Raw genomic sequence first — 21,679 nt, forward strand, 5'->3', positions numbered from 1 at the left:
CCCCCAAGCTTGATGAGTTTTCCCCTCACGCTGGCCAATGTTGTCGGGGTCTCAGCGGTCTCAGCGAACAAGTGGAAGTTGAACTCAGATCAGCGATTGGATGACTCAGTGAGTGAGTGAGTGAGTGAGTGAGTGAGTGAATGGGCTGAGCTCACTGTCCCTTTGGAACTGGGGTGAAATTGCCCGTCCGGAACTCGATCAGGGATTTGAAAGACCGTTCATCCTTCAGTCATAGATCTGGCCTGGAGTGAGGCCTCATCATGTCGGCCTTGTTCAATTTCCAATCCTTGCTGTGCGTGTTGCTGTTACTGATCTGTACTTGCGCCTACATTCGCTCTTTGTGGCCCACCCTCTTAGACAATCGCAAATCCGGATTGCTCGGCACCTTCTGGAAGCTAGCCCGCATCGGCGAACGCCTCTCGCCCTTTGTGGCGCTCGGCTGTGTGGCCATGGCCGTTCACACGCTGTTCCTCAGCGCCTAAACCTCATATTTCCGGCCGGTCGGGATGCGGGGCCTGACCTGGGCTGTCATTTGGGCCTTGATAGGCGGGGGATGTGGGGCCGCGGCTCAAAATGAGACGCCGGAGCCCGAATTGGCCGTGCCTTTAAGCCACGACGAGGGTGGTCTGGCCCCCGATGCTGGCGTGGCGTCGGGGATGGTGCCATGTTCGCCCGATCTGCCCGATCCTCATGGGACGTGTCCATCTAACGCCGCTTGTGACCAATTGGATTGGGCGTGTTTCACGTGTTGGTGTCCATTGGATTGTACTTATGGTCGCCCGAGTAATGGCACGTGTCGGGTCCGACCCGAGATTCCGTGTTTGGGCTCGCCCATCCTGAATCGAACATTTACGTGTCAATATTGCTTTCAAAGTCCGGCTCGGGATCACGTGTGCGAACCTCATTATGATTGCCATTCCGTGGCGGCCCCGCCCCAACGGGTGGTCGTCAATTGTAGCGCTCCGGCGGATTTGCTCTGTTTAGGCCGACGGAACTTTTTGAAGCGGGTGCGGTGTAATTGGACCGGTGGGTACAAATGGTCCACGGCCATGGTTTTGAGTATCACCCTGGGTGGATTCGGGGCCGATCGGTAAGTTGCAACCAGACCAGGCGAGAAACGATTGGATAATCAATCGCACGCATCCTTGAACCTGCAGCATTTGTTATAGTCAGACTTGGACCAGCGTTATATCAAAACACTACTGATGTGAAGCAAGCACCGACAGGGCAAGTAGTCCGGTGCTTAACTTGCCCAAGTAGGAACTTGCCCAAACTTGGGTTTGTACACAGACACTTGAGGGGAAAATGGTGTGGCCAAACTTAAGCAAGAAATTTTATACCAGGGCAAATTAAATCAACTTATACAGGAAAAGCAATAAAGTGCACCAACAGTGACGCAGCAACGTGGCTTTGGTTCAATGACTGGTTTGTTTCTAGCAATCTAAATGTAGCTACGAAGAAAAAATCCTCATTTTGCGGTTTTCCTGAGCTAACCGTCTGGGCTACCTACCTTAACAATGTATCTCTGCTTGGGCTAAGCTTGCCCAAGTTCTAGTACTTGGCCAAGCTTTGCTTGTAAACAAGTAGAACTTGGGTGTCTGTGATGACTTGCTACTTGCCCTTTTCCCATCAGTACAAAACACCAGATGCTTCAACTCGATATGATTCGTTGAGCAGATCAGATATCATATGAAATTAAAACTAAATAGAGTACAAGTTTTTCATCTCGAGCCCCTGGGGATTTCATTTACTACAAAATAATAGTGTTATATAACAGTTCAAGTAACTTATTAATTGAAGGCGTTTTATTTCGTCACTGGCTTTCACATCTGGTCGGGCGGAATACTGGTAGTAATATCACAAAAGAGACCAACGAACTTCGAAAACGAGCAGATTCGGAAGCAAGCTTTTCCACTAAAATCCTTACAACATTTTTTAGGTTCTATTTGGGTCATTGGCAGGAAGGCATCGGCAAACTCTTCAGTTTCGGCGGTTTGGGTGTTTGGACCTTGGTGGACGTGGTCATGATCGCCATTCGCTACGTTGGCCCGGCGGATGGCTCGTTGTATATTTAGACAGTCCGGCTCATTTCCATGGAACAACTACCTTTGTCTTCTTTTTATTACCGCTATTATTACTAACACCAATGTTGTTGATAATGTTCCGGTTATTCTTCTGGTTGGTCAGTGCTGTGGGCTTTTTAGAGTCTGTGATAGTATTGTACAGACTCCGTCGGGAAGACCGCCGTTCTACAAAGAAACGAAAGGAACGCTGCATTGTGATACTGCAAATGACTTGCACTCGAAAATAAATGAACTCAACCCAAAGTGTATCGAGATAAAAAGTTGAGCAACACAGGGATCAAAATCACACCCAAAAGGGACGTATTTACGCCATCATTCAACGAGACGAGGACTTCTGCTGTACGGCCAAGGCGTCACACCCAAAAGGGACGTATTTACGCCATCATTCAACGAGACGAGGACTTTTGGCTCACATTCAATGTTTAAAGGGACACGGATTAGGGCATTTTTTGAGGAAAATTGGGCTACTTGATGTTGGATATAATACAAAGTGAAAACTCGACTTTTGTCAATACCATTAGAACTTTTATAAAAATACCAAATCCCATTGTTAACGCGAACAGCGTGATTTAGCTCATTATATTTTGATTTGGTTTTTCAAGGGTTTTTCTAACCGCAACAGGAAATGTAATCCCTGTACTATTAAAATGACAGCCAATTTATTACCTTTTAATCCTTATGATATTTGGTCTACCAATAGATTCCAGTTGGCAGCCCGAGCTAGCCCAGTGAATAGTTTGGAATACTGTGTGACTAACCCGAAATGACAAGAAATGAACAAACTTCGCATTGATATAACCTCTATTGGTGCTAAGCTTGATTCGATTTTTCCTACCTTTAGATCGGAGTGGTCCTTCAACGCTTCGAGATCTGGATGAGGATTTACTTCCTCCTCTCTTGGTTTGGGTAATCCCATTTTGGGAGGCTAACTCGCGGAGTTGCCTCTTTCGCTCTAATTTTGCTTGAGTCACGGCGGACACCCTCCGTTGGTCTGCCTTGCTTCTCCGTTTCTGGCTGTTTCTCATCGCACGATCCGAGCTAATGATTCCCAATTTGTCTGACGTACTCAAGTTGAAGAACACATCGTATAAGTTGTGATAGTCTTTGTTCAATTGTTGGAGTAGGCGACGATGGAGATCCAAATCTTGAGCGGTGACTGAACGATTGCCAGCTCTAGCTTCACGATGGAGTTCCAAAGCCATATTCATTGTGTCTTTCATGGACTCTATAATAGCCTGGACTTTGGCCGTCTTGAGGAGACGTCGTACAAGGAAGCCCTTGGCCAAGGCTGACAGTTTACAATATTTCACGTGCATTTCGGAATCCAAGGCCTTGGCCGGGAATTTGTATCCGTTCGGCAAAGTGGACGTGGGCCGAATTTGACTTGCCAATGCGGGGATCATCGGGGATGGGGCTCGATCTTGGACACTGGCCCCTGGAGTGAATGGTAAAGGGATGCTTTTAGGTTTTAATAAGGATTTCGACTGGTTCGAGACTGTGGATTGGCTTAGTGTTCCCATGATCTCTTCGACAAGCCGTTGTTGTTGCTCCTCGAACATTCGCTTTAACTCTTCGCGCTGGTGTTCTTGAGCTTACATTAAGGCTTGAATTTGTTTCTGTTGAGCCTGAGCTAACGAGGATACGGCGTCTTCAATTTCTCTGGCACTTTTCGCGCGATCTCCTTGCGGAAGACTAACGATTGTTGGCACAGGTGCGGGCGATTCGGACCAGACCTCAACTGATTCTTTGGGGGGCTCATTTTCCTTATTGTTTTCTTCGTCCTCTTCCTCGTCTTCGTTCCCGTTCTCATCCCCGTCTTCGTTTTCTTCGTCGTTTTCAATAGTAATGAAAGGCACATCAGATGGTTTGGTGGGACTTTCACTCTGGGAAGATGCGAACCTCCCGACAGATTCAGACGCAGGTTCAATCTTCTCCAGAGGCTCAATTACGGGTGCAACTACGGGGTTTAAGTCACCTAGAGCTCGAGGCGACTCATCAACCGGCACATCCATGGCAATAATGGACATGGAATGCAAAACAGAAGAAGCAATCGACATTTTATCATCATCCTCGCCCTGCTCTTCAGTCTGGTCTGGAACAACGGCTGAAGTTTGATGACGTTCACATTTCTTGGGTAAAACCGGTGTGCGACGCAAGTCTCCTAAGTAGGCGTTCAATTGATCAGCACGTTGCTCTTTGGATAAACAAGGGACGCGTTCAGAGTCATCTTGGGTCTCCGCGTTGTCGAGATCTTGACGCAATTCCCGGGATCGCTCTAGCAGATTGGGCGAGCTCCGACTCATGATGCTCATATCCGAGATGTCCGAATGTTCAGCCATATAAGCCTTCATGACGGGCGAGGGTTCAAACACCGTGTACGACCCAGAGCGGGCCCGGAAAACTGGGTTCTCCACTACGGTATTCACACTGGCCGTACTTGTATAGGGCGAAGGACCTGACTTCATGGCTTGATCGACGAATGGACTCTGGACATTTCGCCTTAAACGGTGGATTAATGATTGAAATGCAGTACGATTAGCCCGTGTGGTGGCAGAGGGTGGAGCTGGACTCAATCTGGAAGCGGATCGTGATACTATCACGGGCGTGTCGTCATCGGAAGAGGAACAGGTGGAACATTCATCATGATCCTCATCGGATGAAGGTTCATCATCCCGTTCCAATTGACGCTTTTGCTCGACTAACTCCAAAATTCGTTGTCGGCGTTGCTCTTCTAGCCTCCTTTGGACTGTTTGCGCTTGGGCGCGGTAATAACGGCATTCCTGCCGGATTGACTCCGTCATCAACGGCGGGAGAGTGCGTGAATTCGGCCCGCACAATGTTAACAATCCTGAGGGGCGGTCTGTTGAGAGTAAAGGCCTTAAGTCGGGCAAACGAGGTAAATGTGACGAGGGTGGGTTGAGAATCTTTTCTAGATCCTCCCACGGAGTATCCATGGTGATAGGAGGTGGGATTGAGTCGGATTCGCCATCCATTGCGGATCTCGAGCTTTGAGTTTTCGAGTTCCGACCGACGGACTTTATTTAAAGGCTGAGGAATTTGCGCTCTTTTGACGTCAAAGCGTGTGTTTTGATGCTAGCAGGTATGCCGTTTTAGTTTCGAGCTAAGGCCAACACATTGAAGCTATAATTCAATGACATTCATATCGTACATTTTTAGTTTCATTAGTGTGCACATTTATGCTAAAGAAATGGCAGAGTGGCTGGGAAAAGATTGTGGCATGATTGACAAGCGAAAAATTTTTGCCAGGCGGAGGAATAACCCAGACGATCGATTTCCTTACTCGCATTCACATCCAGAACGAGAAGACCGAATATTTCAACGTTAACAAATGCGGTACTACGGGTACTACAGTTCCACATGTGACGGGGTAACTTTTCACTACAATAACATCGCTCTGATTGCGTTACAAACTTGATCGACGGACTCAATGGGTTCCACTGGTTCCACTTCCCGTGACAAGTAATGAAGTCCTAAAAAGGGCATTCCATGCTGAAGTAATACTCGATCGGACAGTCCTGGACAATCCAGCGGTATTTCCTGATCTCTTCTGAATCTTCAAGCCTGCAATTCGCTCTCTCTCTTCATCCTCGTGCATCGAAATAATGGCTCGCCTCCACGGAGCGCGGACCACTGGTCGTGGTCTTCTCATCGTGTTCGAAGGGTGTGACCGCTCCGGAAAGACCACGCATTGTACCCGTCTGGTGTCCGAACTGAACGCCCGCTTCACGGCCCAATTTATGCGCTTTCCCGATCGGAGCACGCTCGTTGGACGCATGATCGATGCCTATTTGAAGGGCGAGAAGGAGCTCGATGACCACGCCATTCATCTCTTGTTCTCCACCAACCGTTGGGAGAAGGTCGACGAGCTGAAACGGGCCTTGGAGAACGGGTCGCACGTGGTCGTGGATCGCTACGCCTTTTCCGGGGTGGCCTTTTCCGCTGCCAAAGATGGCATGAGTATGCAGTGGTGTAAGCAACCCGATCGGGGTCTACCTCGGCCGGATTTGGTCTGTTTCTTAGACGTGAGTCCGGATGAGGCCCAGAAACGCGGGGGATTCGGGCGGGAGCGCTATGAGAAGCTCGAGTTTCAGGCTCGAGTCAGACAGAATTATGACCATTTGATGGATGACACGTGGCAGATTATCCAGACGGATCACAAGACCATGGATCAGGTGTATGCCGAGGTGATGGCAGTGGTGGAACGGACTATGCAAAGCCAGATTAATCAGAAGCCGCTGACTCCTCTATGGCCGATGGATTGACCTGGATGACCTCAAACGGATTGACCTGGTGGCACTCAATGGTAACACAGTATTGGAACCCCCCCCCGACCTATGACAAATGTCCGCGATGAGACGTGGATGCACACATTTAAATATTTATAATTTAATCTCAACGCCATGCAATGATGCATTTGCACACCCAATATAGTATAGTTTAATTTGACTTCCATCCAGTTGTACTGACGGGGAGCACCTTGCCCGGGTTCATTATGCCTTTGGGATCCAGGGCCCTTTTGATAGCCTGTGTGGATTGGAAGGCCGTTTCTCCTAGTTGCTCTTCCATCAGGTCGATTTTGCCCATGCCGATGCCGTGCTCACCCGCGCACGTTCCACCCAGCTTGAAGGCCAATTGAGCCATGTTCCGATAGATTCGCTTGCACGTCTGATATTCGCTCGGGTTGGCGGGGTCAAAAAGTAATAGACAATGGAAATTTCCATCTCCGACATGGCCGAAAATGGGACCTAAATCATAGGCGTGGTTTGGTCAGAATCATAATGGGATTTTAATAGTCACAACCTACAATATAGTAATTATCGTCTCCATTTCGGGAGCGCAATGGATATGAGTGGCTAGTATTGAAAGCATTTTGAAAGGCTACTCGTGCGTAATGGTTCAAGTCTCTTCGTAGGTTTCATTAATCAGGGAAGCTGTGTATATAGGCTATGATTGTAGAGGTTAGTTTCGTGCAGGAAGCATTTTGCCCGGGTTCATGATGCCCTTGGGATCAAAGGCGTTTTTGATGGCCCACATGGTGTCGATGCCCACATCGCCCATTTGTGATTGGAGCAAGCCGATCTTGCCCGTGCCAATGCCGTGTTCACCGGTACATGTTCCCCCAAGTTCCAGTGCTCGGAAAGCCATTCGATGAGATATCTCTTTGCATGCCTTATACTCTTCAGGCTTCTCGGGGTCGAACAAGAGGAAAACGTGGAAGTTGCCATCGCCCACATGCCCCAAGATAGGACCTAGCAAGTTGGAAACGCTGGTGATGTCACGACCACTCGGTGTCGAGTTGTTCCTGAATTGATTACTTACCAGTCACTCCAGATTTGTCAATGTCTTCACGGGTAGAGGCAATCATCTCGGGTAAAGCCGATATGGGCACGCAAACATCAGTGGTTACGGATCGGCAACCAGGTCGAAGGCCCAATCCGGCATAGTACAATTTGTGACGAGCCGTCCACAACCGGTTGCGATCTTCAGTCTTGGTGGCCCATTGGAAGTCCGATCCTCCGTTTCCATGGGCTAATTCAGCCACAGACGAGGTTTGATATTCCAACCCTGCCTCAGAACTGTGGAACTCCAAGAAAAGAGTGGGCTCCTCTTTTAAAGTCAGATTGCTATAGGCATTGCACGACTAAAAAGAAATGTGTATTCTTAGCCTGCTCCCGTTTATCCACATATCAGGAATCTCACCTTGATGGCCAAGGTATCCAACAATTCCATCCTGGCCATGGGCAATGAGCATTGAAGAATCATGACCACCGTATCCACGGCACTTTGAACGTCTGGGAAACTGACCACTGCGGCGGCCACCGCTTCAGGTTGAGCGTGAAGGCGCATGGTGGCACTCGTGATGAGGCCCAGAGTTCCCTCTGATCCCACAAACAGGTTGGTGAGGTTGTATCCAGCGGACGACTTCCTGGGTCGCTTGCCTTTCCCACCAGTGTACATAATTCGACCATCGGGCAGCACCACTTCCAAGTTAAGGCAGTTCTCTTTCACTGTTCCATACCTGACGGCATTGGTCCCACTAGCACCCGTAGCACACATGCCACAAATGGAGGCATTCGCCCCGGGGTCCACAGGAAACCACAGGCCTACGGGCGAGAACCAGAAATCTCAAACATTCATTCCACTATCACCAAATGCAATTTTACCGTCATCTTTAATGTGGTGGTTGAGAGACTCTCGCGTGATCCCGGGTTGTACGATCACATCAAAATCTTCAGGGTGGTAGTCAACAATTTTGTCCATGCGGCTCAAATCAACGCAAACCCCGCCATAAATGGCGGAAATTCCGGCCTCAAGTCCAGTGCCGGTGCCGAATGGAATGATGGGAATATTGTCCGCGAAACAAAGCTTGCAAATCTGTACAAAAACGAAGCCTTCACTATCACAGGGTTTCATAGTAAGGCTAAACTAATCTCGAGTCTCGTGGGAAATCTGCCCTCACCTCACTGACTTCTTCGGTGCTTCCCGGCGACACCACCACATCCGGGTTCATCCCCTTATCCGGTCCCTCATCCTGTCCATGTTGAGATCGAACGGCCTCAGCCAAGGACACGTTCTTCTCGCCCACAACTGAGACCATGCTGGTCTTCAAGGTCTCCGTGTCGGATTCCGTTAGACGCTTCAAATTGGCCAACGTTCCGGGAGCGGCAGATTTCTGTAGAGAGCGACTTTGTTGTTGGAGCTGACGCCCCCATCGCGACACGCCCCCCGAGATTCGTATTCCCGCGGACAACATGGCTATAGAGAACCAGAATGATTGCAAATGGTTCGGTAATTATCGTCTGATTGTCCAAGAGTGATATGATGCTTAGTGCGTACTTCAAGATGCCAAGAACAAGTTGTGTGAGCAACTTCTGCTTCCAGCCACAAACAGAACCAGTACAAATGTATTTCAGTACGTTGCTAGGCGCTTTCACCGCTTCATTGAAGGGTTTTACAACCAAACCCAGACCATCATCTACCTGGATGCATATGATGCACGCCACAGACACATGGTTAGTTAATGTGGAGCATTTACATTCCCTAAATTTGTACAGCGTGCATGACTTACTCGCCCACGATTTCTTAATTCAAAAGTCAAGACCACTTTGACTCATTCAAAACACAACTTACCTGGATCGCACGTGTCGTTATTAGCACCTACGTTTGACCTCTAACTGGATGGAATGTATCGGATCTTGAGATCTTGGGACCGACTTGCTTATAAAAGGTACAATTTTGGCTCCAGACGAAACAACAGGGAGCTGTGTTTTCAGGGCCAAAGCCAGACATGTTGGTCTGGTCATGATTTTGCTCTTCAATCTCAGTTTAGAATGCTCAGTGGCAATGTTTACGACCTGTCAGAAGTGATTAGAAAGCAATTCTGCGGATCGTTCACACTCTAGTGGGAATATTTTAGCAATGTGGTGTTGATTCGAAAATTTGTGGAAAGCCGACTCATCTGTCATCAGCAACCCTGACCGTAAAGATTGTAGCTTTCTTTTTCTCCGTCGTTCCAAGTTCAAGGAGGAGTGTTCCATCCACATTCTTCATACATGCTTCTTGTTGTCCCCGCCAAGAATGACGCAAAAATGCGATTCTTGCGTAGATTGTTCCTATCACACGAATGGCGAGCTGGTTCGTTCTGCTCAGTATCAAAGATATATTCCATGCAATCACATGTTACAAAATTGGGGGCAAGACTTTGCCCGGATTCATGATTCCTGTGGGATCGAAGAAGTTCTTGATGCCCCACATGGCGTCGATGCCCACGTCTCCATATTGGGCGTGGAGGAGATTCTTCTTGCCGGTGCCAATCCCATGCTCACCGGTGCACGTTCCGCCCATTTCTAGGGCTCGAATAGCCATGCGATTGGCCAGTTCCTTGCACGTCTTGTATTCTTCTGGATCATTGGGATCAAATAGAAGATAGACGTGAAAATTGCCATCACCGACATGTCCAAGTAGAGGAGCTGAAAAGACATGAAAATGTTTGAACAGGGTGTGTGGCTAAAAGTCACAAAAAGCTACTCCAAAAGGTATCATTCAATTCACATTTACCTGTAATGCCAGATTTGTCGACATCTTCACGAGTGATCTTGATGATTTCGGGTAGGCGGGAGATGGGTACACAGACATCTGTGGTGACCATCCTGCATCCAGGCCTCAGGTTCAAACCGGAGTAATGCATCTTGTGTCTGGCCCTCCACAACCGATTGCGGTCCTCGGTTTTCGTGGCGAATTGGAAATCTGAACCGCCATTCCCTTTAGCAATTTCCTCCACAGTTTGAGTCTGATACTCGAGTCCCGCTTCTGAGCTATGGAACTCGAGGAAAAGTGTTGGTGTCTCTTTGAGCTCCAAATTATTGTATGCGTTGCATGCCTGAAAAAGATGAGGGACTTGTGATTTTGAGATATTCAGATATCGTACATGTTGGTAGATGAAGTCACAAAGTGTTGCTCTCTTTTACCTTGATGGCTAAAGTATCAAGGAGCTCAATCCTAGCCATGGGCATAGAGCATTGCAGAGTCATCACCACCGTGTCCACAGCACTTTGGATGTCAGAAAAGCAAACCACCGCTGCGGCCACGGCTTCAGGTTGCGCTTGCAATCGGACGGTTGCTTTGGTGATGATTCCTAAAGTTCCTTCCGACCCGACGAATAAATTGGTAAGATTGTATCCGGCTGATGACTTCTTCGGTCGTTTGTCTTTTCCTCCGGTGTGAAGGATACGGCCGTCGGCGAGAACAACCTCCAAATTGAGACAGTTTTCCTTAATCGTTCCATATCTGACAGCATTGGTTCCACTGGCTCCCGTGGCGCACATGCCACAGATGGAGGCATTGGCTCCAGGATCCACTGGGAACCACAAGCCTGATTTGGAAGATCCATATTTTTCGTAGGAAATGCTATAGTGTCTGTTTTCTCTCACTTTGGGTGCTTCTTGTTATTTTTACTCACCATCATCCTTTAAGTGGTGGTTGAGTGCCTCTCTCGTCACGCCTGGTTCCACTACCACGTCAAAATCTTCGGGATGATAATCCAAAATCCGATTCATTCGGGTAACATCCACTGAAATGCCTCCGTGAATTGCAGAGATCCCCGACTCCAGGCCTGTTCCAGTTCCAAAGGGAACAATTGGAACACCATCTTTGTGACAAAGGCGGCAAATCTAATCAAACTCTTAACCTTCAGTCAAGGAATTGAGCTATAATATTCCATGAATGGGGAAAAGTTTACCTACCTCGCTCACTTCTCCCACATCCCCTGGAAATGCTACCAAATCTGGAATAAGGCCGTGATCAGGCCCTTCATCCTGACCATGTTGGGATCGGATGATTTCCGCTCTTGAGACATGTTTCTCTCCGATAATCGAGGCCAATTGGGTTTTCAGTGATTCGGCTCTGCTCTCGGTGATGGGCACAAACTTGACCGGGTGGTTTTGTATAGATAATCTCTTGACCGAGGCACTGTTCCATGTTCGGTGGAACGCTTTATGAACGAATCGTGGATTGGCAAACATCATGAGATGGTTGAATGTTCTTTATGCATCGGACTGCCAGTGAACAAGGCAGATAAGATCAGGGAAGGCGTGCGTGATTCCTTGTACTTCTCTCATCTCTTCAACGTACATACTCGCTCTCGCCAAGCACCTGTAAGTCCCACCCGGTGCCAGCTTTTGAAACATTGAACATGTTCCGAAACCTATACACATCACCCAAAAAAACTCATGATATTTATTCATATCCCTTCCATTCCCTCTGTCTTCCCATGATTGGTTCATGAAAAAAGCGGATTGAATATGATTTCGATTTGTGTGCTAGTCTGGCGGAAAGTGTGGTCCCCCAACTTGCCAACTCCCCATGTTGACTTGGCAAACAGTATTACGGAGAAGCCAATCATTGAGCGATGAACTAACTGACTTTGCTGACAAGTCAAAGTTCATGCAGTGAAAACAGAAAGGCCACTAACCTCTCGAGCAAGTGTCTAACACGAGCTCACTAAAACCAAAGCAACCATGGAGTTGCAAGCCAACACGTGGATTTAATTTATTGACAAGTGTCCTTTGGAACGACGCACTCTGGTCGACGTAAGAGCAGTTTGTGTCCTCCTCCTGCTCGCTCCGGACTAGGCTTTCACGATGATGACATCCGGAAAAACTCTTCAAAAGCGGATCTACACCATCCTCGGGGACCGGAGCATCTTACTGACCCTGATTGTCGTGTCGGGATTGGTCTTGGTGTCGTTGTTTCAATTCGGCGAGGCCTGGTTGGAATGGAGTGCGGACAAATACGAAGCCGTGTTCAATTCCTTTTCGGATAATCTCATAGGAAAATCACTCCAATCGAAATTGTGCCAATACGTGCCCGTGGATGTGGTCTACACATGGGTAAACGGCTCGAATCCGGAATTCCTTGAAGACCTCAAGCATGCCAAGGAAGTACTAGCCAATAGCCAAGGACGAGTTATCCTGAGAGGCTGCCCGTACTCGAATTGTGTGCCAGCCCACATTTTGGCCATGGAGCAACAAATTCGAACGGGTATCAAAGTGAGAAATCTGATCGAGGACAACACGTTCTTAGAGAACCTAAGCGAGGTTCTCAATCACAATCTCGTTTGCGGCAAGCACATGGAAAATCGAACTCTGCTCTATTTCAAAAATGCCGCTTTGGCCATCTCTGCTTTTAACACCAGTAGATCCATAACCGTAGGCCTGAAAGAAATGCCGCTACATAAAAGTTATTGGACGTCAGAATGGACCGTACCCAACTCGTTTCCCATGGAGAACTATGTTCTGATTGAAAGACTTCCCAACACGGTGACCGAAACGAAGCTTCGCAATGTGCTGCCCAATGATATTGATAAGGTTGTCGATCTTTTATGGGTCTACCCGGAGAATGGCATAGCCGTCATCCATAGTGAAAACCAAACCGCCCTGAAGCTATTCAAGGAATCGACTAGAACCATCAATATTGGAGGTGACGCTGAGATATCAATTCATCCAGCTCATTTGATTGTTCAGTTGCCCAAATACGCGGATGACGAGACCCACACCCCAAATCGATTTGCCGATTTCGAGCAACTCCGATATTCGTTACGTTCTCTGGAAAAGTACGCCCCTTGGGTGCGTCAAGTGTTCCTCGTGACCAATGGTCAGATCCCGCATTGGATTGACATGGATCACCCCAAATTAACTGTGATTTCACACGAGGAAATATTTGAAGACACTGACATCTTGCCCACCTTCAGTAGTCCGGCCATTGAGGCCCATCTTCATCGGATCCCTGGATTGTCCGAGCGATTTTTATACATGAATGATGACGTGATGCTCGGCAAGGAGGTCTGGCCGGAGGATTTCGTAACTGATGACAAAGGATTTAAAATAAGATTCTCCTGGGATCTCCCCGATTGCAATGAAGGCTGTCCCTCTACCTGGATCAACGACGGGTGAGGTTTTTTTTTCATCGAAATAAGATAGTATTATCGAATGCGATGAGACATGAAAACGTTTATTTTGATTTCCTCAGGTACTGTGATTTCAAGTGCAATGTGACTGAATGCGGTTTTGACGGTGGAGATTGCATTGGAGAAGATATCAAATCAGGCTTTGGACATCCTAACGGAGGTCATTTCGGCCATTGGAATGGCAACGATGAGAGCGCTTGCTCAATGGATTGCTTTGAAGACTCTTTGGGTGATGGGTGAGTGAGAGATTGCATAGCTATGAAAAATGGACGTAGGCCTGTTGATGCAAATCATGACTTCATTAACGATATGGCTTTTACACACTTGACAGGTTCTGCGACGAATCGTGTAACGTTCCAGATTGCGGCTTCGATGCGGGTGATTGTGGGACAGCACATTTTTCGTACTTACACAAGGTGCCTTACAAATTCGATCGGAACATACGAGAACATTCAGTGGCATTACCCAAGGGTACCACCGTGGCCTACTGGGATTTTGCAGAGTTAGTTCGCATCTCCGAAAGCGTAATGCTGAATTCGGTTGACAACTACATGCCAGTACGAAGCATTGCTTTTCTCGACGAGTATCATTCCCTTATCCTCGTTTTGAGGGAAAACATGACCTCGGACCTTTTGACCGTGGAGATTGAGGCCAAAATCAACCAAACCGTAATCAACGAGTTATTCTTCATTAGCTTTGACACTTATGGCCATGTGCGAACCTCGGGGAGTGAGAGTGGCTTGATTGGAAATCCCCCTGAACCTGATGCAAGGCAAAATGACGGTCAGCTCCCAAAGGAAATCGAAGACACCTTAGGTGGTCAGGAAGAAACTGAGCTCGTTGTAGATCTCAGTGATGTCAATGCAGACTTGTTGGATCTCAGTGACGCGGATCGCGCTCACCTAAAGACATTGCAGACCCAACTGGACCAAGAAGAGATTACTCAAAAAGGATTCAATATCAAGCGAACCGCTCTCATCCAGCCCTATGTTCGACGCCATCTCGTGCAAGGAGGGACCCTGTCCGATGTTAAGAAGTCCAGCCACGCCAATGCAACGCTCGATGAAATTACGGTGGCAAAAGAACCGGAGGACGAGTCAGCTTGGCAGGTGCTCGCTACCCCTGATGATCCTGTGGAGCAGAATATCTACGGGCATCGTCAAATCTTGAATTCGTACGCTGCCAGTCTGTTGACCGTTCAAAAACTGTACAGCCATGAATACGGCCCCAAGAACCGCAGAGTTCCCTCGCACACGCCGCATTTCATTGACAAATCCATCTTTTCCGCCATGACGGCCAAATTCAGAGAGCCGTGGGCCGCTACTGCTCGTCGAAAGTTTCGCAACGAGAACGACATGCAGTTCTCGTTCGCCTATTTCCACTTTCTCATAAGCGAAATGAAGAACTTCGACTTGCAAGAAGTGTTCAATCAATTCGACACGGATGTCTCGGGGACGTGGTCGGACCGCGAGATCCGAACCCTACTTACCCGCATGTACAATCTGCCACTGTTCCTGGACACTGTCCGAGACTTCGAGGCACGCATCAACGATTGCGCAAGCCAACTCCCAGCATCGGTCTCCAAAGTGAAGATGCCGATCAACGATCGATACTACGACTCTCACCTACCCGCGGTGACCTTTGAATTGATCGCCAATTGTCCATCCGTGGTCGAGGAACTCAAGCTCCATTTCGCCAATCGCCATCTCCACAAGCATACCATTTTGGAGGACACGGATGTAGCTTTCAAGCAATTGACCTCCAATTTAAGCGATGTGGTGAAAGACCTGGACGACCTCCGGAGGAACCAGTTCAAGTTCATTTGCCTCAATGACGATATGGATAGTAATCGGATCGAGGACAACGCCAAGGTACAGATGTTTCTGTGGGACTTTTACGAGTCGATCCTACCCGTTCCAAGCCAGTTTGAACTTCCCATGGAGTATCAGAATAAATTCACTCGTTTGGCAGATCTCCGAGAGTGGCAGTGGTTCCGAACGGCCTTCAAATTCGCCGCAGTCGCGATCTTCATATTGCTTCTGGCCAGCATGTTGACCAATGTTCTCAATGTCGGCTTCAGAGAGTTGTTGATGATGCCGATACACAAAGTGCTCCCGTCCAAGCCCAAATCCACCAAAAGTACTGTGTGATCAATGAAAGGAACGAAGTATTACCAAGTCCAAACATTCCATGATTGCCTTTTCACCTTTTCAACACTGTGATATCTCGTTACTTATTTGCCTGACTGCATATGCTTGTCCGAGCCCGCCATTCCCTTCTAGTGTGTATATGTTGTCTGTAGACTGTGTCTGGTTTGTTGCGTTTACATGAAACGACAATGTACATAAGTTTGATTAGATCCATGATCTCGGTCTCATTCATTAAGCGGTCAAATTCTCTCGGATGAATAAGAACTTGATGTGCTTGACACTCCTGACGACACTCTCTGCCTGTTTATTGTACGGGGTACGTCATGTCAAGAGTCAGAACGGAGACATTGGCAGGGTCTGCCAGACTTTGCCTTCGTTCCCATTCCCATTCACGCGAGGATGGGACAACTTACAAATCTTGGGCACATGAGCCTCTATGTATGCACTGACATCGCATCGCGTTCTAGGTAGAGCGAAGCGAAATCCGCCTAAAAATAGTCAGGCGAGCAGCCTAAAATGCCGAGGCCAATCTCGGCGTTGAATAGGGCTTTGAGCCGAATGATCTCGACTTTCCCTCAAGCCCGATTTCTTGGCTCTTGAGGTGGTGGTGGTGCTTGTGTGAAGCTTTCGAGTGACTCGGTGTGTGTGTGAATGATTCTCGTTGGGGTTCGTATTGTCTCAACGGGCTAAACGGGAATACCGTAGGTGGTGTGTTTGGTTGAATCCATCGTGGAGTGAGTGGGTCGTCTTGGTCGTTCGTCTCCGTTTGATATCAACGAACCATGATTATGAACAACAGCGGCAATCCTCGGCATGCGGTTGCCCGTAGCAACGCCCCTCGGAACATCAAACTCCGGGACATGGACGAAAAAGCCATGCACAACTTGTTCCTCAAGAACATGGCTGGACTCATTGAAGAGACGAAGAACCCTTCTCCGTGTCTGAATCCGTGAGTAATCATGGTTGCCTTCAGGCTCCAGGGAATATCGAACGAAGTTGCCTCTTTTTCCCTGCACAATTTTCAATCCGTGTCAGATCTAGATCCTGAATTTTTAAAAGCTCCTCCGCTTGAATTGGGTTCCATGGACTAGATAGAAAGAGTGAAATTCGAAAAGGGAAAAGGAAAATAAAAATCCGACATTTTATGTACGTAGACTTCAGATGTCACGAAAATTGGGTTGAACTTGACGTTGAAGTGGTGTTTGAAAAGACTTTAAATGTGTGTGTGTGTGCCACTGGGCCTTGTTCAATTCTAGAGTGACGTCAAGCAGTAAATTGGTATATTGGAACAATGATTGTTAGTCAATTCTGGCACTTTGCCAAGAATTCGAGTTCAGAGCGCAAACAAGAGACTATCAACAGTATATACGTACATAAACACACGTCCTGCTTTTCATGCTGTAGAATAGAAATGGAGTAGTTCTCTTATGTGCACCTCACTACATAAAGCATTGTACATACAAAGTTGGCTCATCATTAAGATAGGGTATCGACGTCTTGTTTCGACAGAGTAGAATTCGTTAACCCTTTGCGCGAGATTAGGACAAATCGTTCATCAACCCATCTCGAGATCCCCATGAGGAAGAAGAAGAATAATGAGAATAAGCACAAACATGGATGGAGTGAGTGGCACATTTTCTCAAATTCAAAAGGTTAATGGCGAACTAAAACTTTGGGAATATGATATTAATATGCACGTAATAAAGAGCTTGGCACTGATTGTAGCGCATAAAGCTTATTAGTGGCTGTTTTTCTACTGACGCGGGCAAGCGTTTAAAAACATTATATATTTAAGCGAGATACACTTGTGCACTTATTTGCAATCAAAACTTGCATTAATTGCATATAAAAGCGAATCAAATAATGTTAATGCCTGCAAGAGATTTAATCATGCAAAATAACCTGATCAATCAGTTAACATGGTTAAAATAGTGATTCGAGGAGAAGCACTTGTAAAGTATTATGCATTTCTTCCCTAGTAGGATTTCGTGATCTAACAGGGAAATGCAGCAGCTTTTCAGCGTCTTGAACAATACCCTCTGCATTGACCAGATATGCGATACGATGCAACATGGGAAATCATGCAAATCTCCAAAAAATAGATGATAATTCGAATATACAAGAATTTCTAGAATCTTGCCTAAACAATAAACAAAATGTGTCGAACGTAAAAGCTTACGACTGCTTTTCTTGTAACATGATGAGAGAGAGAGAGCTGGCAAAAGCGCAGTGATTCACGTGTAACCGTGTCACGATTGGGCTCATGGGTTCGATCCCATGGCTCTCCCCAAAAATCTCTCATGTAAGGATCACAGATAATTGCCTACCTTTGGTTTCCTATGGGTTGGACGCATCGAACGGCTACCGGTGCTGAGGCATAACTCTAAGGACCTACCTTTGTTTTCTCTAGTAACAGTTTATAGAATGGGATTTCCGGAAATAGAGGTTGTTAGGAAATAAGAAATCCATCTGCCTCACCTGCGGTTCGAATTAAAGTTTATCCATGGTAAACTTCAAAGCAATTTCACGGGTTTGATTCTTCAAGCAAATAAAAGAAAAGAAAACCTCCTGATACTTCCGAGTCATTGAGCTCACTAGAGTCGAAACGTATTTTATAAGGCAATCTGGAAGAGTTTGTAGTGCACTCATTGTGTCAAAAATACTTTGTCAACAAGATTTTCAAAGAATAATACTTTGATAAATTGTTGTCTGTCTAATGCCATCAAATAAAAAGACCTCAAAAAAGTTCATGTACAAATTTGACTCCTTTCGAGATCAATTTATAATACCGTGAAAGAGAAATCCTTTGGAATCTAAAACCATGTGATGAATTATTGAATTCCACTCATCTTTTCCGCCGTCCAATGGGTATTCTGTTGTGTTTTAAGAATGGATTTTATCAATACCAATATCATAGATATTGACAAATGACGCAATAACGGATAATATACGTACACGGAATAACAAGTCGGAGGGCCTTACAATGACTTATGCTAAACAGATCTATATTCTGATCTATTTTTTCGATTCAACTTCCTTCATTGCAATATAACATATCGAATTCCCCTCTTGAAAAAATCCCTACCAAAAGCAACAACTTTTAAGTTACCATATCTCAAGTCTCAAGTGTCTAATAGTCTCGCGTTTCCGAGAAAAAAGGTCTGAAATCTGAAACGTCCCCCAGAGACAAAGCGGAAAGTTGAGGTTAAAAGTCAGAGGCGGAAGTACGTACACGTACTCGTACAGACCGGTACAGACGCCCTCTTTTATGCCTACGTCTCATTCGTACGTTGGGGGTTCCTTTGATCTCCCTAAGATGGCCATGCCACACCACTCTTGAGATTGTCGAATTGATTGGGCGATTCATTCAGAGAGAAAGCACCTAAACAGATATTCCAATATGATACTACTTTCCGCTGAGAGTGGTAGACCCTAATCAAGGCTAATGGATGGCATCTTATTGAATTTCCAGCAACTCTAAGCGCGGTGGGATGGCAACTCATGCTGGGGTGGCATTGGAATTGGGCATCACTCGACCTTCAGGCACTGGCAAGAAAATGATGTCGCCTCAGATGGAGGCCATTCTCATTTGGTGCCAATGCCGTGTCAGACAGTATCCCGTAAGTACTCCTCCTAATGTATTTCACTCGAGGAGGTATTGGTTGAAACAACCAAAGAAAACAAGGTGAGCGAACGAGAGCAAGGCACATCCCAGTGATCTCGTTCTTGATGGTTTCAATTTGTTTGGAGCTCCGCATTAAAAGGCAAACCAGCCAGTTTCGTGTGGGAAAACCGAGATAGTTTGGCTATTTGCTGGCTTTGACAAGTTTATTTTAAGGTGCTTCTCACGAAAAAGAGCGCTCTTTTGTCTTATCTCGATAGTACAAAGGGAATCAAGAGCCTTGTCAAAAAACATGAAACGAAAGTCAAGAGAGTCTAATTCACCAAATCAATTTCCTGCTCAAAATAGAAACTTCTGCTTACTCCAATCGCTCCCAAGAACATCTGTAGAATCCTAATAAAGATGATTGATCTTGCACGGGTTCCTTAAACGTGGTGCTTCTTTGGAACTCGTCAATGACGGGCACTTTCTTCCTGAACTGCTAAGGGCTACGGAATGCTCGATAAGGAAAATAAAAAAAATCCGATAACGGAGGATTGTCTAATTACAGCACTCATGACTAGAGACAATGTATAGATAGTTGTCTCAAATTGGCAACTTAACGATTCAGCCATAACCAGTTAGTCCTTGCAAACCTGTAGGGACTGCTTCAAAGTAGAACAAAAATCGACGAGCTTCCTTTTCAAGGGTGTCGTCGTCTTCCATGTCACAGACTCATTTCCAATTATTGGACATCAGATAATGAATTGGAGCAAGGCTCTGTATCGGATAACATTCGAACCTTCTGTATGTACGTACGTACTTAAGGAAGACCAGGACAGAGCTGCAGTGCTGTAGATCTAGCATTCCATGTGAAAACTCCCATCTTCCTTGGGACAGTTATGAATCAAGATGGATCACCTTCAATGTTCCACTATCAAACTATCATTCGTACAATACATGGGTAACGGGCTCGTTCGAGTTCGAAAGGTGCGCCGGATCGCATGATTTCCCACCAGATCTAATTGATAGATAGCTCGAAAGGGAATGGCAAAAACGAGGATCTTGAAGATTGATTAAACCGAAAATGATCCTTTGTTCCCCGTGTGCTAGACTTTGTGTAAAAGTTCGCTCCTACCACCCGCACTGTACGGATCTCGTCATTGTGCCAGTTCATCCCACCACCATACGAACTTGAAAGGGAATTCATTACGTGAACTTCGTCATTTCATGGCCACCCGCCGGTTTTCTTCCTATTCCAGGACATCAAAATTGAGAACTTCACCTCGTGTTGGGCGGATGGAAGGTCGTTTTGCGCCCTTATTCACCATTTCTTCCCCCAAGCTTTCGACTTCACCAGAGTGGACTCCTCCAACCCCAAAGCCAATTATGAATTGGCCTTCAAGACTGGAGAGTGAGTATTGCGTATGTAGAGCGAATGTACAAAAAGATACCATAACTTGTATTAACTACGAGAAAAAACACGCATAAAAGTACATGTTTTAACAGCGAACATGTGCGGCGAGGTTTAGTCCAGAATGTATGCAATAAAAAGAGGCAAATACGCGTTCCACTTGCTTATCCGCGAACAATAGCGCAGTAGAGTTATGGGAAATGCCAAAGTTCCATTCCATGTATTCAGTCATGTGTTGTAGTTTATGTTTTTGTTTGCCCCGGCGAATGGCTGGGATTAATAATTCAAGATTTGGTATTGCATTGCCCTATCGTGCCTTAACCCAATCCATGCATGTTTGTCAATCACGGGATCCCGATTTAGACATGAACTGTACCTTGTTCTCGTTGCTTATGTTCCAGACGCTATGCGGGCATTCCTGACTTCCTCACTGCCGATGACATGGACGCCATGGTGAGAGACCGGAGGATTGATCCCAAGATGGTGTTCTCTTATGTCCAGGAGGTCTATCGCATGTGTAACGAAATGTAAACCTGCCATGTCAAGCCGTGCTTTGTTGGTTTGAACCATTCATTAAGATTCCCTTGCTTTCTTCCTATCTGTCCTTCTCTGATGATAACCAAAGCTTCCTAAGCAAGAGGACGCGAAAAAAAACAGCCTATAATGTTTATACATATTCAATCAGCTCAATATGATATTGTGTAAGAAACAACCGACTCATGACCCTCGTTTTCACGTTCTTGTGAATTCAAAGACGATAATACAGCCCACTTACTCCTGTCGTCTAGCCTAGTGTACAAACATATTCGGGTTCCAAAAAAGTCTGTCTTGGACATGTTCCACTCATTGACGAAACGACGACGGAAAATGAATGTGTGTTCGGGTCAGGCATTGGTGATTGTGACCTACGTTAGATGGGTAGAGTAGAATGCAAGTCCACTCACT

At 46.5% G+C, this 21,679-nt stretch overlaps 7 protein-coding genes across 8 annotated transcripts; 4 read left to right on the forward strand and 3 right to left on the reverse strand.

The window, feature by feature from the left end:
* The first annotated feature begins 371 nt into the window (after positions 1-371).
* LOC131888636 (TM2 domain-containing protein 3-like) lies at positions 372-2,327 on the forward strand. Its single transcript, XM_059237544.1, has 2 exons — positions 372-1,090; positions 1,940-2,327. The coding sequence occupies exons 1-2, from the start codon at positions 507-509 to the stop codon at positions 2,073-2,075; spliced, it is 720 nt and encodes a 239-aa protein (XP_059093527.1). The 5' UTR covers positions 372-506; the 3' UTR covers positions 2,076-2,327.
* On the reverse strand, positions 1,784-5,206 carry LOC131888627 (centriolar coiled-coil protein of 110 kDa-like). The gene is given in 2 exon segments (XM_059237534.1): positions 1,784-2,249; positions 2,920-5,206. Coding segments are annotated over 2 exon segments (2,322 nt in total). The 5' UTR covers positions 5,078-5,206; the 3' UTR covers positions 1,784-2,085.
* On the reverse strand, positions 5,207-9,395 carry LOC131888628 (probable D-lactate dehydrogenase, mitochondrial). Of its 2 annotated transcripts, none has more exons than XM_059237535.1 (6): positions 9,237-9,395; positions 8,566-8,861; positions 8,270-8,480; positions 7,806-8,209; positions 7,425-7,746; positions 5,207-6,850 (listed from the first exon to the last, which is right to left on the reverse strand). In XM_059237535.1, the coding sequence occupies exons 2-6, from the start codon at positions 8,857-8,859 to the stop codon at positions 6,543-6,545; spliced, it is 1,539 nt and encodes a 512-aa protein (XP_059093518.1). In that variant the 5' UTR covers positions 8,860-8,861; positions 9,237-9,395; the 3' UTR covers positions 5,207-6,542. The 2 variants fall into 2 exon arrangements, with proteins under 2 accessions (XP_059093518.1, XP_059093519.1); XM_059237536.1 differs by lacking the exon at positions 5,207-6,850 and adding an exon at positions 7,018-7,354 and having other exon boundaries at positions 9,237-9,394.
* LOC131888637 (thymidylate kinase-like) lies at positions 5,569-6,557 on the forward strand. Its single transcript, XM_059237545.1, has one exon. It carries the CDS (start codon positions 5,708-5,710, stop codon positions 6,365-6,367), a length of 660 nt encoding a protein of 219 aa, XP_059093528.1. The 5' UTR covers positions 5,569-5,707; the 3' UTR covers positions 6,368-6,557.
* A 346-nt stretch (positions 9,396-9,741) lies between the features above and the next one.
* LOC131888629 (probable D-lactate dehydrogenase, mitochondrial) lies at positions 9,742-11,780 on the reverse strand. Its single transcript, XM_059237537.1, has 5 exons — positions 11,348-11,780; positions 11,065-11,275; positions 10,574-10,977; positions 10,164-10,485; positions 9,742-10,075 (listed from the first exon to the last, which is right to left on the reverse strand). Exons 1-5 carry the CDS (start codon positions 11,627-11,629, stop codon positions 9,786-9,788), a joined length of 1,509 nt encoding a protein of 502 aa, XP_059093520.1. The 5' UTR covers positions 11,630-11,780; the 3' UTR covers positions 9,742-9,785.
* Positions 11,781-12,012: 232 nt separating this feature from the next.
* On the forward strand, positions 12,013-16,011 carry LOC131888622 (N-acetylglucosamine-1-phosphotransferase subunits alpha/beta-like). Its single transcript, XM_059237525.1, has 3 exons — positions 12,013-13,551; positions 13,632-13,805; positions 13,901-16,011. The coding sequence occupies exons 1-3, from the start codon at positions 12,245-12,247 to the stop codon at positions 15,717-15,719; spliced, it is 3,300 nt and encodes a 1,099-aa protein (XP_059093508.1). The 5' UTR covers positions 12,013-12,244; the 3' UTR covers positions 15,720-16,011.
* Positions 16,012-16,314: 303 nt separating this feature from the next.
* On the forward strand, positions 16,315-21,516 carry LOC131888638 (smoothelin-like protein 2). Its single transcript, XM_059237546.1, has 4 exons — positions 16,315-16,668; positions 19,192-19,339; positions 20,583-20,734; positions 21,136-21,516. Exons 1-4 carry the CDS (start codon positions 16,502-16,504, stop codon positions 21,263-21,265), a joined length of 597 nt encoding a protein of 198 aa, XP_059093529.1. The 5' UTR covers positions 16,315-16,501; the 3' UTR covers positions 21,266-21,516.
* Positions 21,517-21,679: the final 163 nt, after the last annotated feature.

The sequence above is a fragment of the Tigriopus californicus genome, chromosome 10, assembly GCF_007210705.1.
Source record: "Tigriopus californicus strain San Diego chromosome 10, Tcal_SD_v2.1, whole genome shotgun sequence".
Taxonomy (NCBI): Eukaryota; Metazoa; Arthropoda; class Copepoda; order Harpacticoida; family Harpacticidae; genus Tigriopus; species Tigriopus californicus.